Source organism: Neofelis nebulosa, chromosome 16 (genome assembly GCF_028018385.1).
Source record: "Neofelis nebulosa isolate mNeoNeb1 chromosome 16, mNeoNeb1.pri, whole genome shotgun sequence".
Lineage (NCBI taxonomy): Eukaryota > Metazoa > Chordata > Mammalia > Carnivora > Felidae > Neofelis > Neofelis nebulosa.
In genome coordinates, this window is record NC_080797.1 from 60,295,322 (window position 1) to 60,317,426 (window position 22,105).

At 52.1% G+C, this 22,105-nt stretch overlaps 1 protein-coding gene across 3 annotated transcripts in view; it reads left to right on the top strand.

The window, feature by feature from the left end:
* The window catches only part of KSR1 (kinase suppressor of ras 1), a 163,871-nt gene extending 147,591 nt beyond the window's left edge, over positions 1-16,280 (top strand). For 2 of the 3 annotated variants that reach the window (XM_058703864.1, XM_058703865.1), the window contains 5 exons: positions 183-316; positions 1,052-1,183; positions 2,346-2,481; positions 8,581-8,714; positions 13,266-16,280. In XM_058703864.1, coding sequence (XP_058559847.1) covers positions 183-316; positions 1,052-1,183; positions 2,346-2,481; positions 8,581-8,714; positions 13,266-13,341 — 612 coding nt within the window. In that variant the 3' untranslated portion in view covers positions 13,342-16,280. Of the gene's footprint in view, positions 1-182; positions 317-1,051; positions 1,184-2,345; positions 2,482-8,580; positions 8,715-11,288; positions 11,370-13,265 lie in introns of all 3 variants that reach the window. The other variant, XM_058703863.1, reaches the window with a different exon arrangement.
* The last annotated feature ends 5,825 nt before the right edge of the window (positions 16,281-22,105 follow it).

Genomic DNA, 22,105 nt, shown 5'->3' on the forward strand with positions numbered 1-22,105 from the left:
CTCTGAGGCTCGGTTTCCTCATCTGTAAAATGGAGATAATTCGACCGCATAGGATTTTGAAGATCCCATGAGGGGACGTGGGGAGGGTGTCCAGCTCACTGCCCAGCCCAGGTGGGCAGCCCAAGGTGAATCCTTGTCACTCGTCTTCCCGCCCCGCCGACGTGAGGCTTGCTGTTTTCCAGGGCATGGGATATCTACATGCCAAGGGCATTGTGCACAAAGATCTCAAATCCAAGAACGTCTTCTATGACAACGGCAAAGTGGTCATCACAGACTTCGGGCTGTTTGGGATCTCGGGCGTGGTCCGAGAGGGACGGTGAGTTGGCCTTGGGCGTCTGGACGGAACGGGGAGGAACTGGGTGGTGCCGGCCAGGCTCCGAGGTGCAGCTGAGGTCTGGGCACTTGCTATCTGTTGCTGAGGAGCTGCCCTCCCTACAGGAAAGGCCAGGTTTGCTTAGGTCCTGTCCTTAGGGTTCTGGTCCCGAGTCAGGCATGGGTCATGTTTGGGTCCCTCATACGTGGCGCTTCATTCTCAGGCTGACCCCTTGGAGGCTGGGTCCCCTTGCTCACATGTGAACTATTTGCTCACTGACTTGGACAGGGGACGAGGGTTCGTGTCCCCAGTATGAGGAAGAGCATCAGGTTTTATTTCCCCAAATCTTGAAAGGTGGGGGTGGGGAGAAAGGCTCTTCTCCAAGAATCTGGGGGACCTCCAGGAGGGAGAGTGGCAGTCAGGCTGGAGATCAAGCCCCAGGCCAGGTTGTAAGATACACAGGCAGACTGATTTCCTTTCTTGTAGACACTCCACTCTCCCAGGCTGGAGAATCAATCAGCTCCCTGCTAATATCTGCTTTCCTAGAAAAACCGGGTTATCCCTCTTCTGTAACGTCCCCCCAAAGCACCGGTGCCTTGGCCAAGTGCAGGATCAGTGTGCTGTTTTCGGGGCCACGCATGGGTGGGGTGCTGGCCCTGGGGCACCCGTGTGCCGGGCTGCCTCTTTGCTGTTGGCTGAAAGGCCCCCATGTCCTTGTTCTGGCTTCTTGGCCTCCAGGCGTGAGAACCAGCTGAAGCTGTCACATGACTGGCTGTGCTACTTGGCCCCGGAGATTGTCCGCGAGATGACCCCCGGGAAGGACGAGGACCAGCTGCCGTTCTCCAAAGCTGCTGACGTCTATGCATTTGGGTGAGGAGGACCCACGCGTCCCTCTCTTTTGGGGCTCTGAGGCCAAGAGTGACCAAAAGAAAGGGCACGGCTGACCTTGGGGGCAGGGAGGGGGTGATGTCGTGCTTCAAGTCCTGATTCTGCCGCTTCTTGGCTAAGGAACCACATCCTTGACCTTCTCTTTCCCCAGCTGTAAAATGGGAAGAATAATGGTACCTCCTCTAAGGTTTCATGAGGACTAAGGTAATTTCTGGGTGTCTGTCTCACCCAGTGCCCCGTGGAGATGCTGACCAGAGCTAAGAATTGTCCCTCTGGGAGAACCAGGGGGTCCTGCCAGCCGGCCTCTAGTGCCCCCATGAAGCTAACCAAGAGAAAAATAAAAATGTAGACACATAACGTGAGCCAGATACAGAATTTAAAGTTTTCTCTTAGCCATGCTAAAAAAAAAAAAAAAGAAAAATAGATAAAACCTGTTTTGATAATGTGTTTAGCTCAATATATCCAAAATATTATCATTTCAACATGTAATCAAAATTTAAAAATTAAGGAGCTGTTTTACCCAATGAAGTTTCCAAACTTTGGAGAGTACTTTGCACCCGCAGCACATCTCAGGTCCACTCTCCACATTTCAGTTGCTCGATAGCCCCCCGTGGCTAGTGGCCCCTGCACTGAACAGTGGGGGTCTAACGGAGAAGGTCAAGATGAGTCAAGAAAGGTGAGGGAGCTTGGAGAGGCTGAGTGAGGGCCTCACCCTGTCATCTCTGGGTATCCTTTCCCCTGAGGGTAGTTTCTTCCTCTCCTTACCTTGAACTCTTACTTCCTGAGCACCTGTGTGCATGCCAGGCGCTGGGCTTGGCCTTTGTTACTCCTCAGACAACCTTGGACGTAGGCATCAGCCCAACTGAGGCTAGACATTTGTAGCAGGGTATCTGTTCGGAGCCTGTGCAGCCTCAGACTTTCCATCACAACAGATGTGTAGGGCCACGGGTCCCCTTGTGACTGGAAGGAGCTGCTGGGATGCCGTCATGGTATCTCTGGGAGCCTGATGGGTGGGGAAAGCTGGAGGAGGATCCCGGATGCTCTGGCTGGGTTCCTCGCACTGTGGCAGCAGGAGCCCCCCCGCCCCGGGCATGAGCTGGGCCGAGCGGTTCAGGAGCTCACGCTGCATGGGTGGTCCCCACAGGACTGTTTGGTATGAACTTCAAGCAAGAGACTGGCCCTTTAAGAACCAAGCTGCAGAGGCCTTGATCTGGCAGATTGGAAGTGGAGAGGGAATGAAGCGCGTCCTGGCCTCCGTCAGCCTGGGGAAGGAAGTCACTGTGAGTAGCCCCCTGTTCTTAGAGAGGGACGGAGGGCTAGAGGGAGGGAGGCTGGGCACACAGCAGGTGTACCCTTCTTCATTTACTCATCTGAGAAAGGGGACCCACCAGGAGGCAGAAGTATGCTGGGCAGGCCTCTTTGCTGCTGGCTGAAAGGTCTGTGTCCTTTATTACCCAACTGTTTTTCTTTATACAAAACCATGGTCTTTAAAAAAAAAATAGTGGGTGGCGGCGGGGGAGGGGGGGGTGGGAGGCATCTGGGTGGCTCAGTCAGTTAAGCATCAGACTTCAGCTCAGGTCAGGATCTCATGGTTCGTGGATTCGAGCCCCATGTCGGGCTCTGGGCTGACAGCTCGGAGCCTGGAGCCTGCTTCGGATTCTGTGTCTCCCTCTCTCTCTGCCCCTCCCTGGCTTGCACTCTGTCTCCCTCTGTCGCTCAAAAATAAACGTTAAAAAAAAAAAAAAAGACTGGAAAGAAATAAAAATAAAGGTAATGCTTTTAACTGAATTGTGAGTTGAAAAGATAGTAAAACCCCGTCTGTTACTTACATGAAAGAAGGTGATCGATGCACAGAGCACAAATGGATGGGGGGTTACCATGGTATCGGATCTTTCTCTAAAGTGTTCTTCTCAACTGTTAAAGAACAAATCGAAGTTTCCACAGCGTATTTGGGTTGCCACAGTGCCAAATCAGGTGCTGATCTCGTGTTTCTGAATACCTCTAAAGGTTTCTCTGCGTTGCATTTTGTAAGTTTCCTCGCCCGGGCATAATGACACATAAAGGAACCCAGGGCTCAACGTTTTGAGCAGATAGGTGCCAGCCTGGATGTTAATAAGCTCCAGTAGGTATCTGGGTGGCATAACATTGGAGGACCACCTCATGCTGGTCTGGGTTGAGATCTAACTAGGCTGTGACCTTCTTGTTGAAGTCCTGGACAGTGTTGGCAGAATCCCCATCTGCAAACTGGGACAGGCAGAGTGAGAAATGCAACCTAATCTTCCTTGAAGATCTTTAAAAAAATTTTTTGTTTAATGTTTGTTTTTGAGAGAGAGGCAGAGACAGAGTGTGAGCAGGGGAGGGGCAGAGAGAGAGGGAGACACAGAATCTGAAGCAGTCTCCATCCAGGCTCCGAGCTGTCAGCACAGAGCCCGACGCGGGGCTCAAACCCACAAACCGTGGAATCATGACCTGAGCCAAAGTCGGGTGCTTAACTGATGGAGCCACCCAGGTGCCCCTTCTTTCAAGATCTTAACAGATCTTAGTATTTTCCTCCTTGGACTGGTAGCAAGTTGGTAGGGCATCTTTGGAATACTCGCTTGACATTGTGCTTGGTGTACTTTATTTCCTCAGGAGTACATGCCATCTGGTTGAAGTACAAACTATTTGTACAGGGACGCCCCTCCAAGAATGACACCAAAATGGGGGCGCAGTTGGTTAAGCGTCCGACTTCGGCTCAGGTCATAATCTCACAGTTCGTGGGTTCAAACCCCGCGTCAGGCTGTGTGCTGACAGCTCGGATCCTGGAGGATTCTGTGTCTCCCTCCCTCCCTCTCTCCCCACCCATCTCTGTCTCTCTGCCCCTCCCCCACTCGCCCTCTGTTTCTTTCTCTCTCAAAAATAAATACACATTAAAAAAAAAAAAAAAAAGGAATGACACCAAAATGCTAATCTACAGAACGGACACCAGGCTCCTCTTTGGCCAACTGATACCACCTCGCTGGGGTGTCAGGCAAGGCGAGTGGGTGACGCGTGCCTCCCCGATGCTCTTGGCCACCTCCTCAGGCAGAACCACCTTTCCCATGACATGGCCTTGGACACCTTAGCAGGGTGGTGGTAGGAGGGGTCCAGGCTCCTGGCTGTTGGGTAGTTCAGAGAGCAGCTAAAGCAGCTACTACCCTACAGTCTTAAAAAAATGCTTTTAAGTTCTGTTTTTTTTTAATATTTATTTATTTGGAGGAGAGTGCAAGCAGGGGAGGGGCAGAGAGAGAGGGACAGAGAATCCGAAATGGGCTCTGCGCTGACAGGCTGACAGCAGCGATCCGGATGTGGGGCTTGAACTCACAAACCGCGAGATCATGACCTGAGCCAAAGTCGGATGCACAACCTACTGAACCACCCCAGTGCCCATCTCCCCCAAATTTTTTTTAAATACATACCTTTAGCAAGATCAAGCTCCTAACACATAGCTTATTTTTTCTTAATCATGATCTTTTTTCCACACGACCTTTTATTGTGCTTATTATTTTTAAGTCATTGACAAATCCTTTTAAGTCTGTCTACCCTCCTGTCCCATGGCTTACGCCATAATGTACCTACTTCTCTGTTGTTGGACATTTAGGTTATTTCCAATTTCTAATAACTTTACAATAAAGTTATTAAGGACACTTTGTATAAGCCAGAGTATGCGTGCATGTATGTTTTATCGGAAAGAAAAAATAGCCTTAGTTGCTTTCTTAGCAACAATCACAATTATATTTCTACACACTTAGAGTCTTAGAGCAGAGTGGTGGGTGAGGGCCTGGAACAGAGTACAGAGCCTATCAGAGGACTACAAGGGAGTCAGGATTCAATGCTGGCTACAAGTCAGAATCATCTGGGAGCTTTTATTTATTTACTTTAATGTTTGTTTATTTTGAGGGAGAGAGAGAGAGTACATGCACAGATGTGCACACATGTGCAGGGTAAGGGCAGAGAGAGGGAGAGAGAGAATCAGCCTCAGTTAGGCTCCAAACCCAGCGCTGAGCCTGCCACAGGGCTTGATCTCACGACTGTGAGATCATGACCTGAGCTGAAATCAAGAGTTGGGTGCTTAACCGACTGAGCCGGCGAGCTCTTAAAAATATCAGGTCTGTGGGGCGCCTGGGTGGCGCAGTCGGTTAAGCGTCCGACTTCAGCCAGGTCACGATCTCGCGGTCCGTGAGTTCGAGCCCCGCGTCAGGCTCTGGGCTGATGGCTCGGAGCCTGGAGCCTGTTTCCGATTCTGTGTCTCCCTCTCTCTCTGCCCCTCCCCCGTTCATGCTCTGTCTCTCTCTGTCCCAAAAATAAAAAAATAAATAAATAAAAAATGTAAAAAAAAAAAAAAAAAAAAAATATCAGGTCTAGGGCCTCCACCAGACAGAAAGATTTAATTGGCCTGGGTTGGGGCTAAGATCATAATTAGTTGTTTCTATTTTTAAATAAAGCTCCTCCTAGTGCACAGCCAGAGTTGTGTTTTGGAAGGATTTCTAGCAGCGTGGGGTTATGTGACCTTTGAAGCTTCTTAAGAATAGATTAGGCACAGGGGGTGGGGAAATGGGGGCAGAGAGCAAACGTTCCAGCAGTCAGCTTCTGGCTCATGAAAGTTGACTTTCCTGTTTGATCTTTTCTTTTCTTTTCTTTTTTTTTTTTTGATACATTGCCATTGGAGGGTAGAGGGGGTGTTGGTCAATGGCAATAAAAAGTGATTTTTGATTCATAGTCAAAAGTAGTAAGTACCCTCGGAGGGGCACCTTATCTCTGTCCCTCCAGCCACACTACTGTAAGTTTATCACCAGGCACTACTTTCTGTGTTAAGCCAGCCATGGTGAGTTAGTGTGCACAGGATGACATCAAAAGGCCAGAGGATTCTTAATGAAAACCGGCATTCCCTTTCCTCTGGTCACTCTCCAAAAGACTGACTTCTTGTTCCATCAGGTCTTCATTCAATCTTCCATCCTGTATCTATAGATAGAGGCTAAAAGTGATAAGACAATAAACAATGTGTGCACTATTATAATAGATTGTAATTGCTATTAGATACCGGTTAAGTTGTTCACGGGGATTACATTTTCTTCTTTGTGGGTCCATCTCTTTTCTTCCATTCCATCAGTTATTCAAAGGCTCACCATGATTTTGTTGGCTTCACGTGTGGACCATGGTTTTCTTGTGTGGTTTTATGTTTTTCCTGTAGTTTCTAATGGCCTTTCTTTTCTTCCTCATTGAGAGAGGTGATAAACACCTTTACCGTATTCCTAAGGTCTTGCATCTCCTACGCACTGCTTATGGAATGGAATTTGTTTCATTCTTTTCAGGGCCCACTGATTTCTTATAATTTGCATGATGGAATTTTAGGCTTACTGTAGTGTTGTCATTTTTTCATTTCTTTTCATTCATTCCTGGGTGAATACTAGAATTTCTTGTATCTCATGTCTTCCCATTTCTTTATTTGCACTCCAGCAAAATGAGAGTGAAACCTAAAGGATCTCCTTCCCAGTAGATGCATAAGAGAGTCTTTGAACCCGTACTTGCCTAAACAAGTCCTTGCTTCACTTTCACACCAGAGGTTCACAATAACCTTGCCTAAGAATGTGACATTTTTGCTCTGCTATCTACTAAGTGTCCAGTGCATTGCTGAGCAATCTGATAGTAATCTTAATTCTCAATCTTTTATAGATGCCCTGTTTTATTCTTTCTGGGAACCTCTTGGGATCTTCTCTTTATCCTTGTTACATTGAAATTTTATTAAAATATACCTTAGAATAAGTTTATTTCTTGGTTTGATTTTCTTTTTTCAGTTGGGTCTCTTCACTGAGCCTTTTCAGAGTAAGATTCCAGTTTCCCTTGAAAGTTGCTGGGAAATTTACTTTTATTATGTTTTTTTTTTCTTTTTTATATAGTTTCCTGCCCTATCGTTTCTTTGTTTTCTCTTGTGGAAACTCCCATTAGACAGAATTTGATCCTTGGTGAGCTTCTGTGTCTTTTACCTTCTTTCTTTTATTTTAGAGAGGGAGAGAGAGAGTACAAGTGGGAGAGAGGAGCAGAGAGAGAGAGGGAGACTCTTAAGCAGGCTGCACGTTCAGCGCAGAGCCTGACGTGAGTCTCGATCCCATGACCCTGGGATCATGACCTGAGCCAAAATCAAGAGTCGGACACTCACCTGACTGAGCCACCCAGGCGATCCTCTTTGACCTTCTTGAATGTTTTCTACTCTGTACCTAAAATTGAGTACACAATCTGGGGAATTTCCTGGATTTTATCTTCCAGTACTCCTAATGTTTCATTTCAAAAGTTGTATTATTAATTTCAAGCACTTCCTTATTTTTGGTGTGGTTTTTTTTTTTTTTTTATTGCACCTTGGCCTTGGTCTTGTTTTATGGATAGAGTAGCTTCTACACACACACACACACACACACACACACACACACACACTCAGTTGTACTTGAGAACAGAAGCCCGAGCTGCCTAAGTCAGCGAGTGTTTCCTGCCTGGTCGTGTGTGCAGGCCTGTTTTCTCACAGGAGCTCTGCTGAACTGAAAGGCTGCAGGGTGTGCTGTAAATGTGCAGATCCTGAGAGTAGGCAGCAAACTACCCATGTCAGAGGGCCTTCACTCTTAGGGGGCATTTGGGAAGGGTGCTCTGCTAACTCTCAGGTTCTGCCCTCTGTTTAATCCTGGTCGCTCCCAGCCTCCATTCCTGGAACGCTGCGGTTGCTTCTGCCTCCATTGCAGTCCCACCCCACAATTATTCTGAGCATGTTGTGTTTCTTCTGTTTTCCATTCGAAAAATCTACAACCCCGTTTCTTTCTTTCTTTTCTTTTTTCTTTTTTTTTTTTTTAAGTTTATTTATGTTGAGAGAGACCGAGACAGCATAAGTAGGGGAGGGGCAGTGGGGAGAGAGAGAATCCCAAGCAGGCCCTGCACGATCAGCACAGAGCCTGATGCAGGTCTCAAACTCATGAAACTGTGAGAGCATGACCTGAGCCAAAACCAAGAGTCGGACGCTTAACCGACTGAGCCACCCAGGCGCCCCTACAATCCCATTTCTGATCTCTTTCCTATTACCTGTTTATTCAGCTTTATTCCTGTTATTCCAGGACGGTCTAAGAAGAAAAGAGGGGAGACAAGCTCGTGCCCTTTGTTTTCAACTAGAAGCACGAGCTCTTCTGAGATTCAATTATTTCTCTGAAATAACTACTCCAGAAATGGCCAGTCTTCTTACTATCGGCAGGATGTTCAGGGGACATGGACAGAAGGGGGGGTGGTGCTTGAGAGCATCAAAGGGGTCCTATGCCGCGTAGCCCAGCTGTGCCTTCCTCGCTCCCCGCCAGCTCTCACGCCACTAACGTCGGCTCTGCTTGTAGGAGATCCTGTCTGCTTGCTGGGCTTTCGACCTGCAGGAGAGGCCCAGCTTCACCTTGCTGATGGACATGCTGGAGAAACTGCCCAAGCTGAACCGGCGGCTCTCCCACCCCGGCCACTTCTGGAAGTCCGCTGAGTAAGTCCCCCACTCCGTGGGCCACACCCGCCAAGCAGGCCTTTTGCAGCCTGACCTAGTGTCTTAAAGGGCCCTGTCGGCTCTGTCTGCCTATGACTTAGATCTGGGGAATATACAGAGCAGATTCAGCAGAGGCGACTAGTCCCCTTGTCCAAGTGATACTAGGGTCTTGTTTGTTTCAGAGACTCCTTTTGCGAGATGAGCGTCTCTGGTACTCTGTTGTGAAAACCCAGCATCGCTGTTATTAGAACAGGGCTAACACTGGGCCCAGGCTAGGCCTGGGGAAGATTCCACCATAGAAGGGGCCAGACAGGAAGCCAGAGCAGCGTGGGTGTTACAGCACCACCAAAATCAGCAAAGTGACTGTTACTTAAAAGGGTGTAGACTCGAGACCGGTTTCTAGCCCCCAGATCAGCCACCTGTTACGGGGACGGCATGGCCTGAGTTTGTGTGCTCCTCTGACACGAGAAGTCCAGCTCCCTTCTGTTTAATCACACCGTCCTTTGTACCCCCTTGGTACAGGGTGGTCTTTACTCCTCCATTCTGTCTCCTTCCCTTCGTGCTCTGCCCCTCTGGCCCTCTCTGCCAGAACACTCAGAAACGGACCTCTGCCCTGCTGCGAGCCCTTTGTGAGAATCCGGGAAAGTCCTTCCTTGTTCCGGGCCTCGGTTTCCACAGCTTTAGCAAGCAGGGGTTGGGCCAGAGCGAGGCTGGCCGACTTGTGAAGGGGGACGGGCTTCTAGCGGAGGGAGCTGTGTTAGGCTTTGCAGGCCCCCGGGATTTGTAGCGCACCCAGCAGCAGTGTGAGGCCGTGACAGCACCATATACAGTCCCCACCGCGAGGACTCAGCTCTGCCGTCTGATGCAAGAGCAGCCCAAGCAGCTACATCAGGGGATGGCTGTGCTCTAAGACAGCTTTATTTAGGGACGCTCACCCTTGAACTTCATGCAGCTTTCCCATATCGTGAAATCTTCTTTTGATTCCCCCCCCCCAACCCATTTAGAAAGGTAAAAACCATTCTTAGTTTATGGATTATACAGAAACGGGTTGGGCAGGCCCTATGTGACCAGACCCCTGAGTGACAGGAACAGTTTTAAACTTTTTGAAGGCCAAGGGCACTTCCTAAAAGTGCGGTCTCCCACCAAGTCCCCATTGATGATAACAGATAAAGTAGAGCTGCCCTTGCTAGTTGTGGGGCAGAAGCCTGTCCGCACCCCCAAGCGGCTCGTGGGGCACCTGCGGCCACGTCGCTGAGCCCCTGGAGAAGCTGCACCTGATCCCACGTCTGCTGCCCAGGTGTTTTGTGGCAGCTGTACTGTCCATGGTTCTAGAAAGGGCGGCTGGTAAATATTTTAGGCTTGTGGGTCATGTGGTCTCTGTCATACGTTCTTGGTTTTTCTGTTTTTGTTTTGGACAAAGCTTCAAAGTGGTCCACATCTTTTAGTGGCTGGATTTGGCATCAATATAGTTTGCCAGCCCCTCCCATCTGAAAACAAGCCAACCGGGGTCTCAAGCTGCAGGGGAGGGGAGGCCTGGCAGGGTCGCCCGACTTACCAGAGGTTGCAGGCAGAAGTCCGTGAAAAAATGCGGTGAACTGCTGATTTAGGTCGTTGGTAGGGACGGTCTAGAGGAATGACAGTTTAGGGCTGGGAATACCGTCTGTTAGAATGACACAGTAGTTTCGATATTTTGCTCTTAAGATGAGTCAGACTCCATAACCTAATGTGGCCATTAAAGGTGTGGGTTGTAGCCAGCCTTTGCTGGGTACCTGCAACACACCTGGGGAGACTGAAGGCCAAGGCCAGGTTTCGGCCAGCAAGGAGTTTATAGTGTAATTGGATAAAGAAGGGAATGGTTATAACATGCTAAGGGCTGTGACAGAGAACAGCCTTTGTGGGAACACACGCAGGGGCCTCTCTGCCCAGCCAGGGGGCTTGAGAAAGGGTCTCCAGAAGCGGGGGGGTGGGGGTGGGGTCACTGGAACTGGGTTTTGAGCAGGAGCTCTCCTGGCAGAGGCCAAGAGACTGGGGTTCCCCTGGACTTGCAAAACGTTCAAGGATCTGGTTTGTCAGACCTTGGGCGACTTGTTTAATATCTTGGACGCTGGTTTTCTCAGCCACAGAAGAGAAGGCTGCAGCAGGTGGGTCTGGCATTCCGGAGATACTTCCAGATTCCCTAAAGACCACACAGCCCCACTTCTCATTTCACAGGTGGGAAACGGGAGTCCCACATGGGCGTCGTTCCGTGCCCAAAGCCATCCGTTTTAGCCCCTGGGAGGAAAGAATGCCAGCAGCCCCGCCTGAGTCTCAGTCCGAGCTTCCCGCCCAGGATCTGTTCTTCAACACATTCAGCGTCTAATTCTCATCTTCTCTTTTCTTTTCCATCCGTCTTGCTGCTTTGTTTATTTTCGGGGGGTGGCGGATGCGCTGGCCCCTCCTGTCGTCCCTCCCCTCCCTGCCGTCCTGATTCCTGGGGCTCCTCCTCCACCCGTCTGCACCGGGTGCCCGACTCCCGTCACCCACTGGACTGCGCTGTTTCCACACTTGGCAAAATGGCCGCGGGGCCCCCCCCAGGCGCTGGCGGAGCCGCTACTACGGGAAAGGACGTTACGGCCACCTGGACTTTAAGAACTCCTTTCCGGTTCTGGAGGAACAGTGTGTCTTTCTGCCTGTTTGCACCCTGCTTCCTGCTCTGTCTCTGCGTCCGGCTTCCCCGTTTTTGTGTTTTGTTCGCATAAACCTAAGTGATACTCCTGTCGCTGAAACGGCCACTGGCAAGGGCCCCGCAGGCCTGTGTGTCTCTCGCTGGGCCAAGAAGACCCACAGCATGCGGCAGGGCCTCCATCTACCCGCTGTGGTGGATGATGGCCCGTCCCTGGGTGGGAGCGATCTCAGATCAGTGGCCCAAGTCCAGGGTGCCCTTTGGCCAGAGCTTCAAAGAAGGGAAAGCAGTAAGCAAAAACAGTGAACTTTTAGGAAGTCACTTTGGATAGTCCGGGGCTGAGGGGCAGTGGGCCCATTGGCCAACCTCTGTCTAAACATTCTGTGACTGTCCCGGCGGAGCTCTGGACAGGTGCTTCGTGCCAGGTCCCTTCCCAGCTCTCTGGGCTGCCCAGCTGGGAATGGAGTGGGGATGCCTTTTTCCCCCTCTGCGGGGAAAGAGGGTCCCCTGCCCCCCGCCCTGGCCAGGCCTCTGCCGCTCCCCCTGCCCCTCCGTGGGCTCGGCCTCTGACTCGGTTCTCCCCTCTTCTCTTTCTTCCCATAGGTTGTAGGCCTGGCTGCCTTGCATGCACTCGGGGCTTTCTTCCTCCTAATCGACCCGTGGCACCGTGACTTCTGCTCAAGCGCAAGCTGAGATGCGGGCACTAACCCAGGGGACGCGATCTCTGCTGCTCCGAGCGTCTCTCCTGAGACTTCTTCTCTCGCTTTGTTTTTGAAACTGACCCCCACCCCCCTCCACGGCCTATGTGTGCCTGAGTAACCGCTGCCCACGAGGATCCCCTAACAGAATTGCCTCCCGGATGGGACTTCATTGTCTAACTCTTCTTCTGTGGGGCGGCACTGTTTGTGTTCGGGTGGTGCTGTCTCCCTACTAACACCTCAGCGAGATTCATGCCCCCCTGAGCACCTCGGCCTCCCGCCGGCTGTACTGCTCCCACAGCGCAGCGGAGAGGTTTGGCTTGGCTGCTGAGCCGCAGAGATCTTGTCCAGCAAGGAGCGGGAGGATTTCAGAGCTGCCGAAGGCCAGGCCCCCCTGGAGAGCCGGGGGGGTGGTGGACCCCAAAAGTCCTGTTGCCGTGAAAGACACTAGCCTGCGAGGGCTTTGTCCTCAGCGGCGCGCTTAGGAAAGTTGTCCTAAAACAAAGCGGGGGGTGGGGGAGGGCTGTCGCCAGACGATTTCGCTGGTGAGAACAAAGCTTTTGCCCCCGGTCCCCACGATGTTAACTCCCTTTACATCCGCCCAGTGCGGACAGAAAGTACCAGACCCCAAGTCAGCGTTCATCAAGAGTGTGGCTGAGAGGCCACACACACTCGCTGTGCCGCTTACCAAATTCACATTCCTGGGGTCCCTCCCACAACTGAGCCCAGGTCTCCGGAGGTGGGCCCTGAGAATCTGCATTTCAGCTTGCTTCCCACATGGTCTCTGATGCCTGGGGACCTTGTCCGAAAGGAGTGTGGGATGTCCCTCTCGGTACTTGGGGACAGGTTTCTCTCTCTTCCCACTTGTGCTCGGAGCAGAGCTCTGCTGGGCTGCAGGTGAGAAAGTAGTTTGGACAAGGCCACGGCAGTGACTGGTGCTGAGGACTCGGAGACTAACGAGCCCACTGCCCCACCCCCACCCCCACCCGGGGAGGGTGTGTGGCCAAGTCTTAGCACCCCGGCCACGTGTGGCCAGGAGCAGCTCAGCCGAGGCTGTTGGCATGCAGTCACTCTCGCTTCTTACTGGGGCCGGGTCCTCCGCGGAGCTTCTGAGACTGACCTAGCTAACACCGCCCTACTTCTAATGGAGACCAGCGTGGCCGTAACCCTTCTTTTTGTTCCTCTTTGCAGCATTAACAGCAAAGTTGTACCCCGGTTCGAAAGGTTTGGCTTGGGCGTCCTGGAGCCCAGTAATCCAAAGATGTAGCCAACTTGTGCACTTTTTCTGCCGATTTCTTTCTCTCTCAAACGCGGTCCTGAAACATCCCAACAACCGCCACGACAAAAACGAAAACCCTCTCCGAGACATCGGTCCACCCTCCCAAGTGCCGCAAACCAGGAACGCGACTCATCGATTCAGAGCTTTCGTCCACGGAAACACCCGGGCTGGCAATGGAGCTGCACCTGCTGTTTGTCTTAAAGTGACATCACCAACAACCAGACCCGCCCTGACAGGCAGCAAACGTTTACATATACGTCTCTGTGGAGTGAACTCGCTGTTTTACAACAGGTACTAAGAAAAAGTGCTCTGCAGAAGTGGGCTGGCACCACCTGCCAGGCTGGTGGAAGCGACCCCCCCCGCCCCCCCCCCCCCCCCCCCCGGAGGCCCCTGTCGGCAGTGAGAAGGAAGAAAAGCACGGTGACTGTGGCTGTTCTCGGGGTAGGATGGGGACCACAAGGTTCGACCTGGACTCTGCTTTGGCCCTAAACCCCATCCGTGGGGAATCTCCCTCTGTAGGGTTCTCCCCCGTCCTACCGGAAGGACACTGTCCCTTTTTCCTCTGGCAGAGGAAACCCTGGCTAGGAACCAAGCTGGATTATGAGGGTCAGGGGTTCCCAGCGAGCTGGGGTTCTCATTCGGCCCCAGGGATCCAGCCCCTACCTGCCAGAAAAGTAGAGACAGCTGAGACCCAAATAACATCTGGACTGACCCAGTGGTTGGTAGCCAGGGTCTGTACGGCCTGTAGAGAGCTTTTCTTCTCGCGGCTTCCAGGAAGGCAGACGCTAAGGAGCTGGGACTCATCCGTGTCCCTGGCTCACATCTGAGCTAAGAGGCTAAGAGCGAAGGCCCAGCACCACAGCTGTGGACACCATGAAGGCTTGATTGGTGAGAAGAAAGAAGGTAGGGGGAGAGAGAAGTGGCAGGCAGTAGGGTCCCTGAGCCCGCCCTCCCAGCCACAGGGTGACCTGGCTCTTTGGGAGCCCGTCAGCAGTCATGCCAAGGTTCCGGAACTGCCCACCTCTTCTCCCCCAGCCGTTTTCGAAGTCCTTGCCACCCCTGACTCTTCCACCGCCCGCGTCTGAGTTCTTGGCTGGGACGGGAGGCCCATGCCCCCCACGCCTTTCATCTGGACCCACCCGGCCCCCAGTCTTCAGAGCCTTCCGTGAACCGAGTCCGGGCTACTTGCGTACATTTGCGCCAGAAGGAGGGGCTTGACTGGGGAAAGTCGGTGACGTGAGAACATCCTGTCTGTCTGCGTCAGAAGCCGTCACCTAAAGAGAAAAGTTCCAAACGGGAGAGAAGCCTTCAGTGGACGTTACGCCATGTTAGGCCCCAAACCAGAACTGACCAAGGGTGACAAGGGTGGAGACATGGTTGGATTCAGACCCAGAACCTGTGTCCATGCTCTGAGCCAAGATGGGGAGGTGTGTGGGCCACCCATCCCTTTCGTTTAGACTTCCCGAGCAAAGCTCCCAATCTTCAGAGCCTTCCCTGGAGTCTGGCCACAATGTCCTGGGAAGTGGGCTGCGGCCTCGAAGTCGTAGGGCCACCTTCCTGTCTCTGGGTCAGATGCCCCCCCCCCCCCCCCCGGCCCGACCCACACTCGCTTGGAGAGCGCAGCTGTGCAGCCGGGCAAGGTATCCAGGCTCCCGCCCCCCATGAGCGCCCCAGACCCGAGCTCCTTTCCCTTCCTGGTTGGGGAAGACAGGAGCTGACACCCAGCTAGAGTCAGCCCCGGATGGCTCTTCCCTCCTCCGTGAGACTGCTGGTCTCATCCTGTCATCCCTTGGCCTCCCCCCGTGGGCGTCACGCCCGCAGGTCAGTTCAAGAAGCTTTTGTCGAACACCTACGGTGTCTTATGCAAGTTCAGGGACCCGTGATGGGAACCGTCACAGTCCCTGCCCTTAAGGAATTGACACTTTGCCAGGAACCCTGAAGAAGAGCCGAAGGCCTGGGGGACACCCCCTTCGTCTTCAGGGCCCTGGACGGCCCCCCAGCTCTTGGCCTAGCCTCTGTGCTGCCTGTCATTTAAAAAAAAAAAAAAATGTGGTCCCCTTCTCCTTCCGTCTCTTTAAGTGACTGTGAATTGAGGTTGGGAACACGTGCTTGCCCTTCTGTGTGCTCTCCCCGTCTGCCATGGAAACACACGAAGGACTGCAGATACTGTGAATTCAGCCCTCACGGCCAGCCGCGAAGGGGACGGAGAAGCTGGGAGGGCCTCCTTGGCGCGAGCTCTGGGGGCTGCGGAGTCCCCAGCGGGGTCTGAGAGTGGAGCCCAAGCTTTGGTCCTTCTTTACAGCAGGCCCCCAGTCCCCAACGTCCCCTCCCAAACCCTAGGGCCCATGTCCCCGCTGCCTTTATTCCCCCAAGCCGCAGTCCCTGGGTCTCCATCCAACTCGAGATCCCGAATCCTAGCAAGCTCCCCGTTAGTCGAGAGCAGTGTAGCGATGTTGACTTCTGTCGCGTCACCAAATCCGCGCAGGGCGCTGGAATCCTGCCCCGTCGTGGCCTTTCTTCTTGTGATCACAGGGGGCAGCTGTGCGCCCTGTAAGCCTGTATTGCCGTGGTTCTGTGTTGATTTGGGGTGGGGGGCGGGGTGGAAACACAAATGTGAAGCCATTTAGGGAGCTCGTACGATGCTGCAGTGTTAGCCAGGATTTCATCAGTGTGTGTAAAGCCAGCGTCTTCCGTGGCCACAGGCACACGCCTGCTTTTTTTTGAATGTGATGTAAAATTTGTACAGTAAAAGTTTTTATATTTTCTATCAACCGCATTTGTCTTCCAGAAATGCTATTAATTTAAATTAAAACGGTTAGTGTTCATGAACGTGCTGTTATCAGTTTTTTGCCGCTGGCAAGAACACATCCTTTGTGCCAGGCCAAGCCTGGGTGTCTGGAGTTTGTGAATAAAATTGTACCAAGGTGTCTGGGGCTCGTGTCTACTTGGGTCAGCTCCAGATGAGTGCGAGGGGCTGCTCAGATGGATGGCGAGGGGGAATAGGAATGGAGGGGGGGTTCGGGATGGTTGGACCCCCTCTGGGAGCCCCTTCTGAAGAAAGAAGTTACCCATGGACTTTGAAGACAGACGGAGTGGAGACAAAATGGCGTCAGAGCCCACGATGCCCAGAGGACAGTCATCCAGCCGGCAATAGTCACAGCTCGTGAGCAGACCCAGAGCCGCTCAGTGTCTCCTGGGCTGAGGGTGCCTGTGCCTCCTGGAAGCCATGGGGGGTGGGGAGCGGAGTGATCTCTTACTTGAATCTTATTTCTAGGAGCCTCTCGGCCGGTCATGGAGAGAGGTGCTTTGGAGGGCGGAGGAAAAAAGGAGCCAGCGTGAGGCGCCTGGGCGACTCAGTGGGTTGAGCGTCCGGCTTCAGCTCAGGTCATGGTCTCACGGTCTGTGAGTTCGAGGCCCGCGTCAGTCTCTGTGCTGCCAGCTCAGTGCCTGGAGCCTGCTTTGGATTCTGTGACTCCCTCTCTGCCTCTCCCTTGCTCGTTTCTCTTCTCTCTCTCTCTCTCAAAAGTGAATAAACATTAAAAAAAAATTTTTTTTTAAGAGGAGCCAGCATTCGTGAGGCCTCTCTGAGCCAGGGAGGTTCTCTTCATATATCCTCTTCCCTTAATCTAGCCCTCACAACACCACCACAAGGCGGGAATTGTGGTGGTTCAGCCGAGGAAACTGAGGCCCTGAGAGGTTAAACTACTCACCCGAGATGACACAGCTGGAAGGTGGCTCGTCCAGGACTCAGCCAACGGCTTTGACTCCAGAGTTTCCTCTCCGCAAAAGCCGAGGAACGTCCCAAGTCAGACATTTGCTGAGCACCTGTGCCCGGAAGATGGCGCCGAGTGCTGGAACACAGATAAAAAGGGGGTAGTGCCCTTGCGTTAAGAGGTCCCTCAGTCTGCCCGGCAGGCTTCATGGAGGAAGTGGCCTTGGAGCCGACTCGTAGGGTGAGTAATGTGCCTGGTGCATACAAACAAGAACAGGTCATTCTGCCCTGTAGGAACAGCATCTGCAAAGGCTCAGCAGTCTGGGAACACAGGGTGGGCTTGGGAAATCACGAGGGTTCCAGCTGTTTGGAGTAGTTTGGAGCTAGAGGGATCCTGTAGGTGCCAAGCCAAAGAGTTTAGACTTTAACATGGCAGCCCTGGGGAGCCATTGAAGATTCTTGAGCAAGGGAGGGCCATAATTAGATTTATGTCTTAGATACATAGCACGGACTGGAGCGGGCCTAAAACTAGAGGCCAGGGGATCACGACCTGAGCTTTGATTGGATGTGGCGGAGAGGTGAGCGTCCAGGGTAACTCCCCAAATGTCTGCCCTCCTACTGATGGGGTTGTTCGCTGAGAAGGTGAGCCTGTAGATGAGGAGGGGGGAGAGGGTCATGCTTGGGGGCATCCAGGTGAGCACTGCATGGGCAGGGAGACCTTGCCTGGCAGCATGCCTTCAAGAAGAATTTGCTGTAGAAATGAATGGGTAAGGGTGGGAACAAGGAAAATTAAAAATGTGACTTTGTTCTGGAAGATCCGGTGGTAAAGCTGAGGGTCCCCAGTTCTGGAGACTTGGTTGGGGGGCTTGTTTCTAACTGCCCTATCTGGCATGTTTTCCTTAGCTGCTGGGTTTTTTAAATCTTTCTCCACAAGCCACAATTGTCCTTTTTTCCCTCCAAGTCACATTGGGAGATTTTTATTAACTTGAATTGATGTTATTAACTTTGCCTGCCAAGTCCTCAGTGAATATACCTTTATTTGATATAAGCCTACAGGTTCATACCACAGGATCATGAAGACTTTACGTGTTTTCATGTAAATCAGCGTTTTGTGATGAGTAAAACAATGTTCAAATAACAAGTTACTTCACTGAAATTTTTTTTTTAATGTTTATTTATTTTTGAGAGAAAGAAACAGCATGTGAGCAGGGGAGGGGCAGAGAGAGAGGGAGATGCAGAATCCGAAGCAGGCGCCAGGCTCTGAGCTGTCAGCACAGAGCCCGACGTGGGACTCGAACTCACAAACCATGAGATCATGACCTCAGCCGAAGTCAGGTGCTTAGCCAACTGAGCCACCCAGGTGCCCCCACATCTGGCTGATTCTTAAAGTCTCTGGCTCTTGCTTCGACACCTGGGGTCCCCTATAAGATGATGTTCCACTCCATGGAAAGTACCATTTCATTCCACATTGCATTCTTCCCCAGAGGTGTCCGGCTACAAAAGAGAACAGATTCATTGTTCCTCTCTGTTCAGCAGAGCAGCCTCCATCCCCGGGTCCCTGCCACCCCTCTGGAATGAGCCCTGGGTGAGAAGGTGTTGACAGGACCCATAGCAGCACCTGAGGCTCTGGGCTTCTGACTCCCCAGGCACAGAAAAATACTGATCAGAAATGAAACCAGGAGACAGGTTGTGGCGGAGCTCTCCTTGCCCCTGGGGGCACAAAACGCAGTCACATGGGCCGATGTTCCCTGCAGCAGGGGTTGGGTCCCATGAACGGAAGCCCTAGGAAGAGGCCTGTGAGAAGTGAGGCGGGTGGTGCGGTGGTTAACGGCACAGGCTTCGGTGCGGCACTGCCTGGGCTGAATCCCCGCTGTGATACTTTCTGGCTGTGTGACCCTGAGCAAGTGGCTTCGCCTCTCTGTGACTTCATTTCTTCCCACATAGACTAGACATAGTCAATTGCACCTACTTTGTAAAGCTGATGGAGAAGCACCCAGAATGGTTGCTTAGCATGTAATCAACACTATAACAAGTGTTAACTGAAAAAGAATCTTGGGGCGCCTGGGTGTCTCAGTGGGTTAAGCATCTGACTCTTGGTTTCGGCTCAGGTCATGATCTCATGGTTGACAAGCCCCGGCGCTGGGCTCGGCGCTGACAGCACAGAGCCGACTTGGGATTCTCTTTCTCCCTCTCCCTTTGCCCCTTTATGTGCACAGGCATATTCTCTCTCTCTCTCTCTCTCTCTCTCTCTAAATAAATAAATAAATAAATAAACTTAAAAAAAAATCTCTGAGTACTCCCTCCTCTGTGCCCATCAAGTGCTCCCTGCACCCCAGGTCCCAGGAGGGACCCAGCACTTGTTTCTTGACTATGGCAGTCATTGTATCTTCCAAGCATTTCTGGTCCCCAAGCTCTTCCAGAATCGCTGCTCCCCACCAGGAGGTGAGGACTCGTCCCTCTCCTTGAACCCGCCCCAACAACAGAATGTGGAAGAAATGGTGCAGCCTGACCTCTGAGGCTAGGTTATAAAAGGACACAGCTTCCACCTGTCCCCGCTCTGGGGCAGAGATGAGCTGCCCCCACCTGGCCCTGCTCGAGTTCAGCTTTGTGAGCCGGGGCAATGCTGCCATTCTTTTAAGCTGCTAAGTTTTCGGGTAATTTTATGCAGCCGCAGGTAAAGCGGAACACGGGCTAGGGGAACCTGGTGGCATCCGCTCAGCAGGCCCGGAGCTGGTGGCCAGCCACCCGGGTCATCCCTTCAACAGACACCAGAGTGGAGGGAGGGGCCGCTGGCGGCGGGGAGGGGGATAGTTCATAGACCAAGGAGCCCGGCTGCCCTGTCTTCGGCTGTTCGTGTCATGTGTGGTGCTGGGCGCTTCTCTGATTCTTCATCGATTATTCAGCACAGCAAGGGCTGCCGGGAGCTTGGCCAGAGATGACAGACGTAAAATCCCTGGCCCCGTGCCAGGCAGATGGCAATTCGGCGTCGGTAAACACTGGCTCCTTTCCTGGGGAGCGTTCACGGTCGAGGAAGAGGGACTCTGCTCCTGAAAGGAGAGGAGAGAAGGAAGGAGGCAGAGGGAAGCCTTCCAGAGGAAGGGTATAACCAGGCTTCATCTTCCTTTGGCAAGCGTCCCTGGCTGGCACCCCAGCCGTTATCTGTCTTCCCAGCTGGTTTAGGAACCAAATCCGGAGGTGGGGTCCCCGAGAAGCTTGAACTTGAAGGCTCTTCTCTGCCTAGGCAATGGGTTTCCGTGACTCCAGGTGTTTGCAACATTTGAGAGACCTAAGATGTATTTTTTTAAAAAAACGTTGACTTCTTCTTGAGCGTGACAGAGCATGAGCAGGGGAGGGGCAGAGAGAGAGTCCCGAGCAGGCTCTGTGCTGACAGCAAAGCGTGAGACTCGATCCCACGAACTGCGAGATCATGACCTGCGCCGAAACCCAGAGTAGGTCACTTAACCTCCTGAGCCATCCAGTCGCCCCATGAGAGCTAAGATGTATGAAGCGAACTGATTAACACTACTGTCTCCTTCCCCTCCGGCGTCCCCTCTGTCATACTGCCTCTTGAGTCAGGTGGTATTGGAGAAGCCAATTCGGGGGTCTGGCTAAGAGAGAGTCGTTGAGTTGGGCATATGTTCGCTCTAGGTTTAGTGGGATATATTTATGTGGGTCACAGCCACTTCCATTAATGATTCAGTTATTCCCGACTGTCCCAGTTTAGGAATGGCTTCTGGAACCCTCCTCCTGTCTGTTGTGCCAACTCCCCTGGGTCCAGGTGCAAAGATGCGGGGCCAGAGGGCCAAAGGAACGTGTCCCATGTTACCTGGTACCCAGAGTACACAGGCAGTGGAGAAAAAACAGGCCGTTGGAAAGACAGAATGATCTTTCTACTTCCTTTATGGAAAATATGTCAAATCTTCACACAAAGAAGCAAAGAATATGCGGCCAAAAAAGTAGAAGGCGTTATAGTGCCAGGAAAGTAGTAAAAATATTATTTTTCTGGATTTTATGATGTTTGGGATATTCATTGCAATGATTCAAATGTTTGTGTCCTCCCAAAATTTGCATGACCACCTTCAACCCGCTTTGCCCACCGAGAGTTTTTATTTATGGAAGTGGTGGTGGTTGCCATTTATGGTGATGATGTGAAATTTGCTTTTATTTATTTATTTTTTTAATTGTTTTTATTAACGTTTATTTTTGAGACAGAGAGAGAGACAGAGCATGAACGGGAGAGGGTCAGAGAGAGAGGGAGACACAGAATCCGAAACAGGCTCCAGGCTCCCAGCTGTCAGCACAGAGCCCAACGCGGGGCTCGAACTCACGGACCGCGAGATCGTGACCTGAGCCGAAGTCGGCCGTTCAACCGACTGAGCCACCCGGGCGCCCCTGAAATTTGCTTTTAAAATAAAAGCATCCAGGGGCGCCCGGGTGGCTCAGTCGGTTGAGCATTCGACTCTTGATTTCGGCTCGGGTCACGATCTCACGGTTCATGAGTTCAAGCCCCACGTCATGGTGGAGCTGGCTTGGGATTCTCTCTCTCCCCCACTCACACTCTTGTTCTCTCTCTCTCTCGAAATAAATAAGTAAACTTTAAAAAGGAGAGAGAAGAAAAGCCTAAGTTTATTTAAAGGAAATCGGGAGCTAAGACTAGTCCCAGGCTAATCACGCAAGGACTAAAGGCGGAGGCGGTGGTGAATCTGATAATGAACTGATAGGACGTCAGTCTGGTGGCTCACCTGGGTTCCCCACTGAGGAAGTGTGAGCAAGGGACTCTGAGTGTGCTTGGTTCCACTCCTCAGCCCTGCCGCCCGTGGAAAGGATGTCAGCACTCTGCAAGCTCAGCCCCGCGGCCACTTCCTCTCTGGCCTCACCACCCACAAGTAAGATAATGTGAACAAATAGATATGACGTAGGGAGCGCTTGCTCTGTGCCAGGCGTTGGCCTAAGTGCCTTCCAAGCATTAGCTCATTCGGCCCTCCCGACGGCCTAATGAAAGAAGGCCCGTGATTCGCCCCACCTTACAGGTGAGGAAAC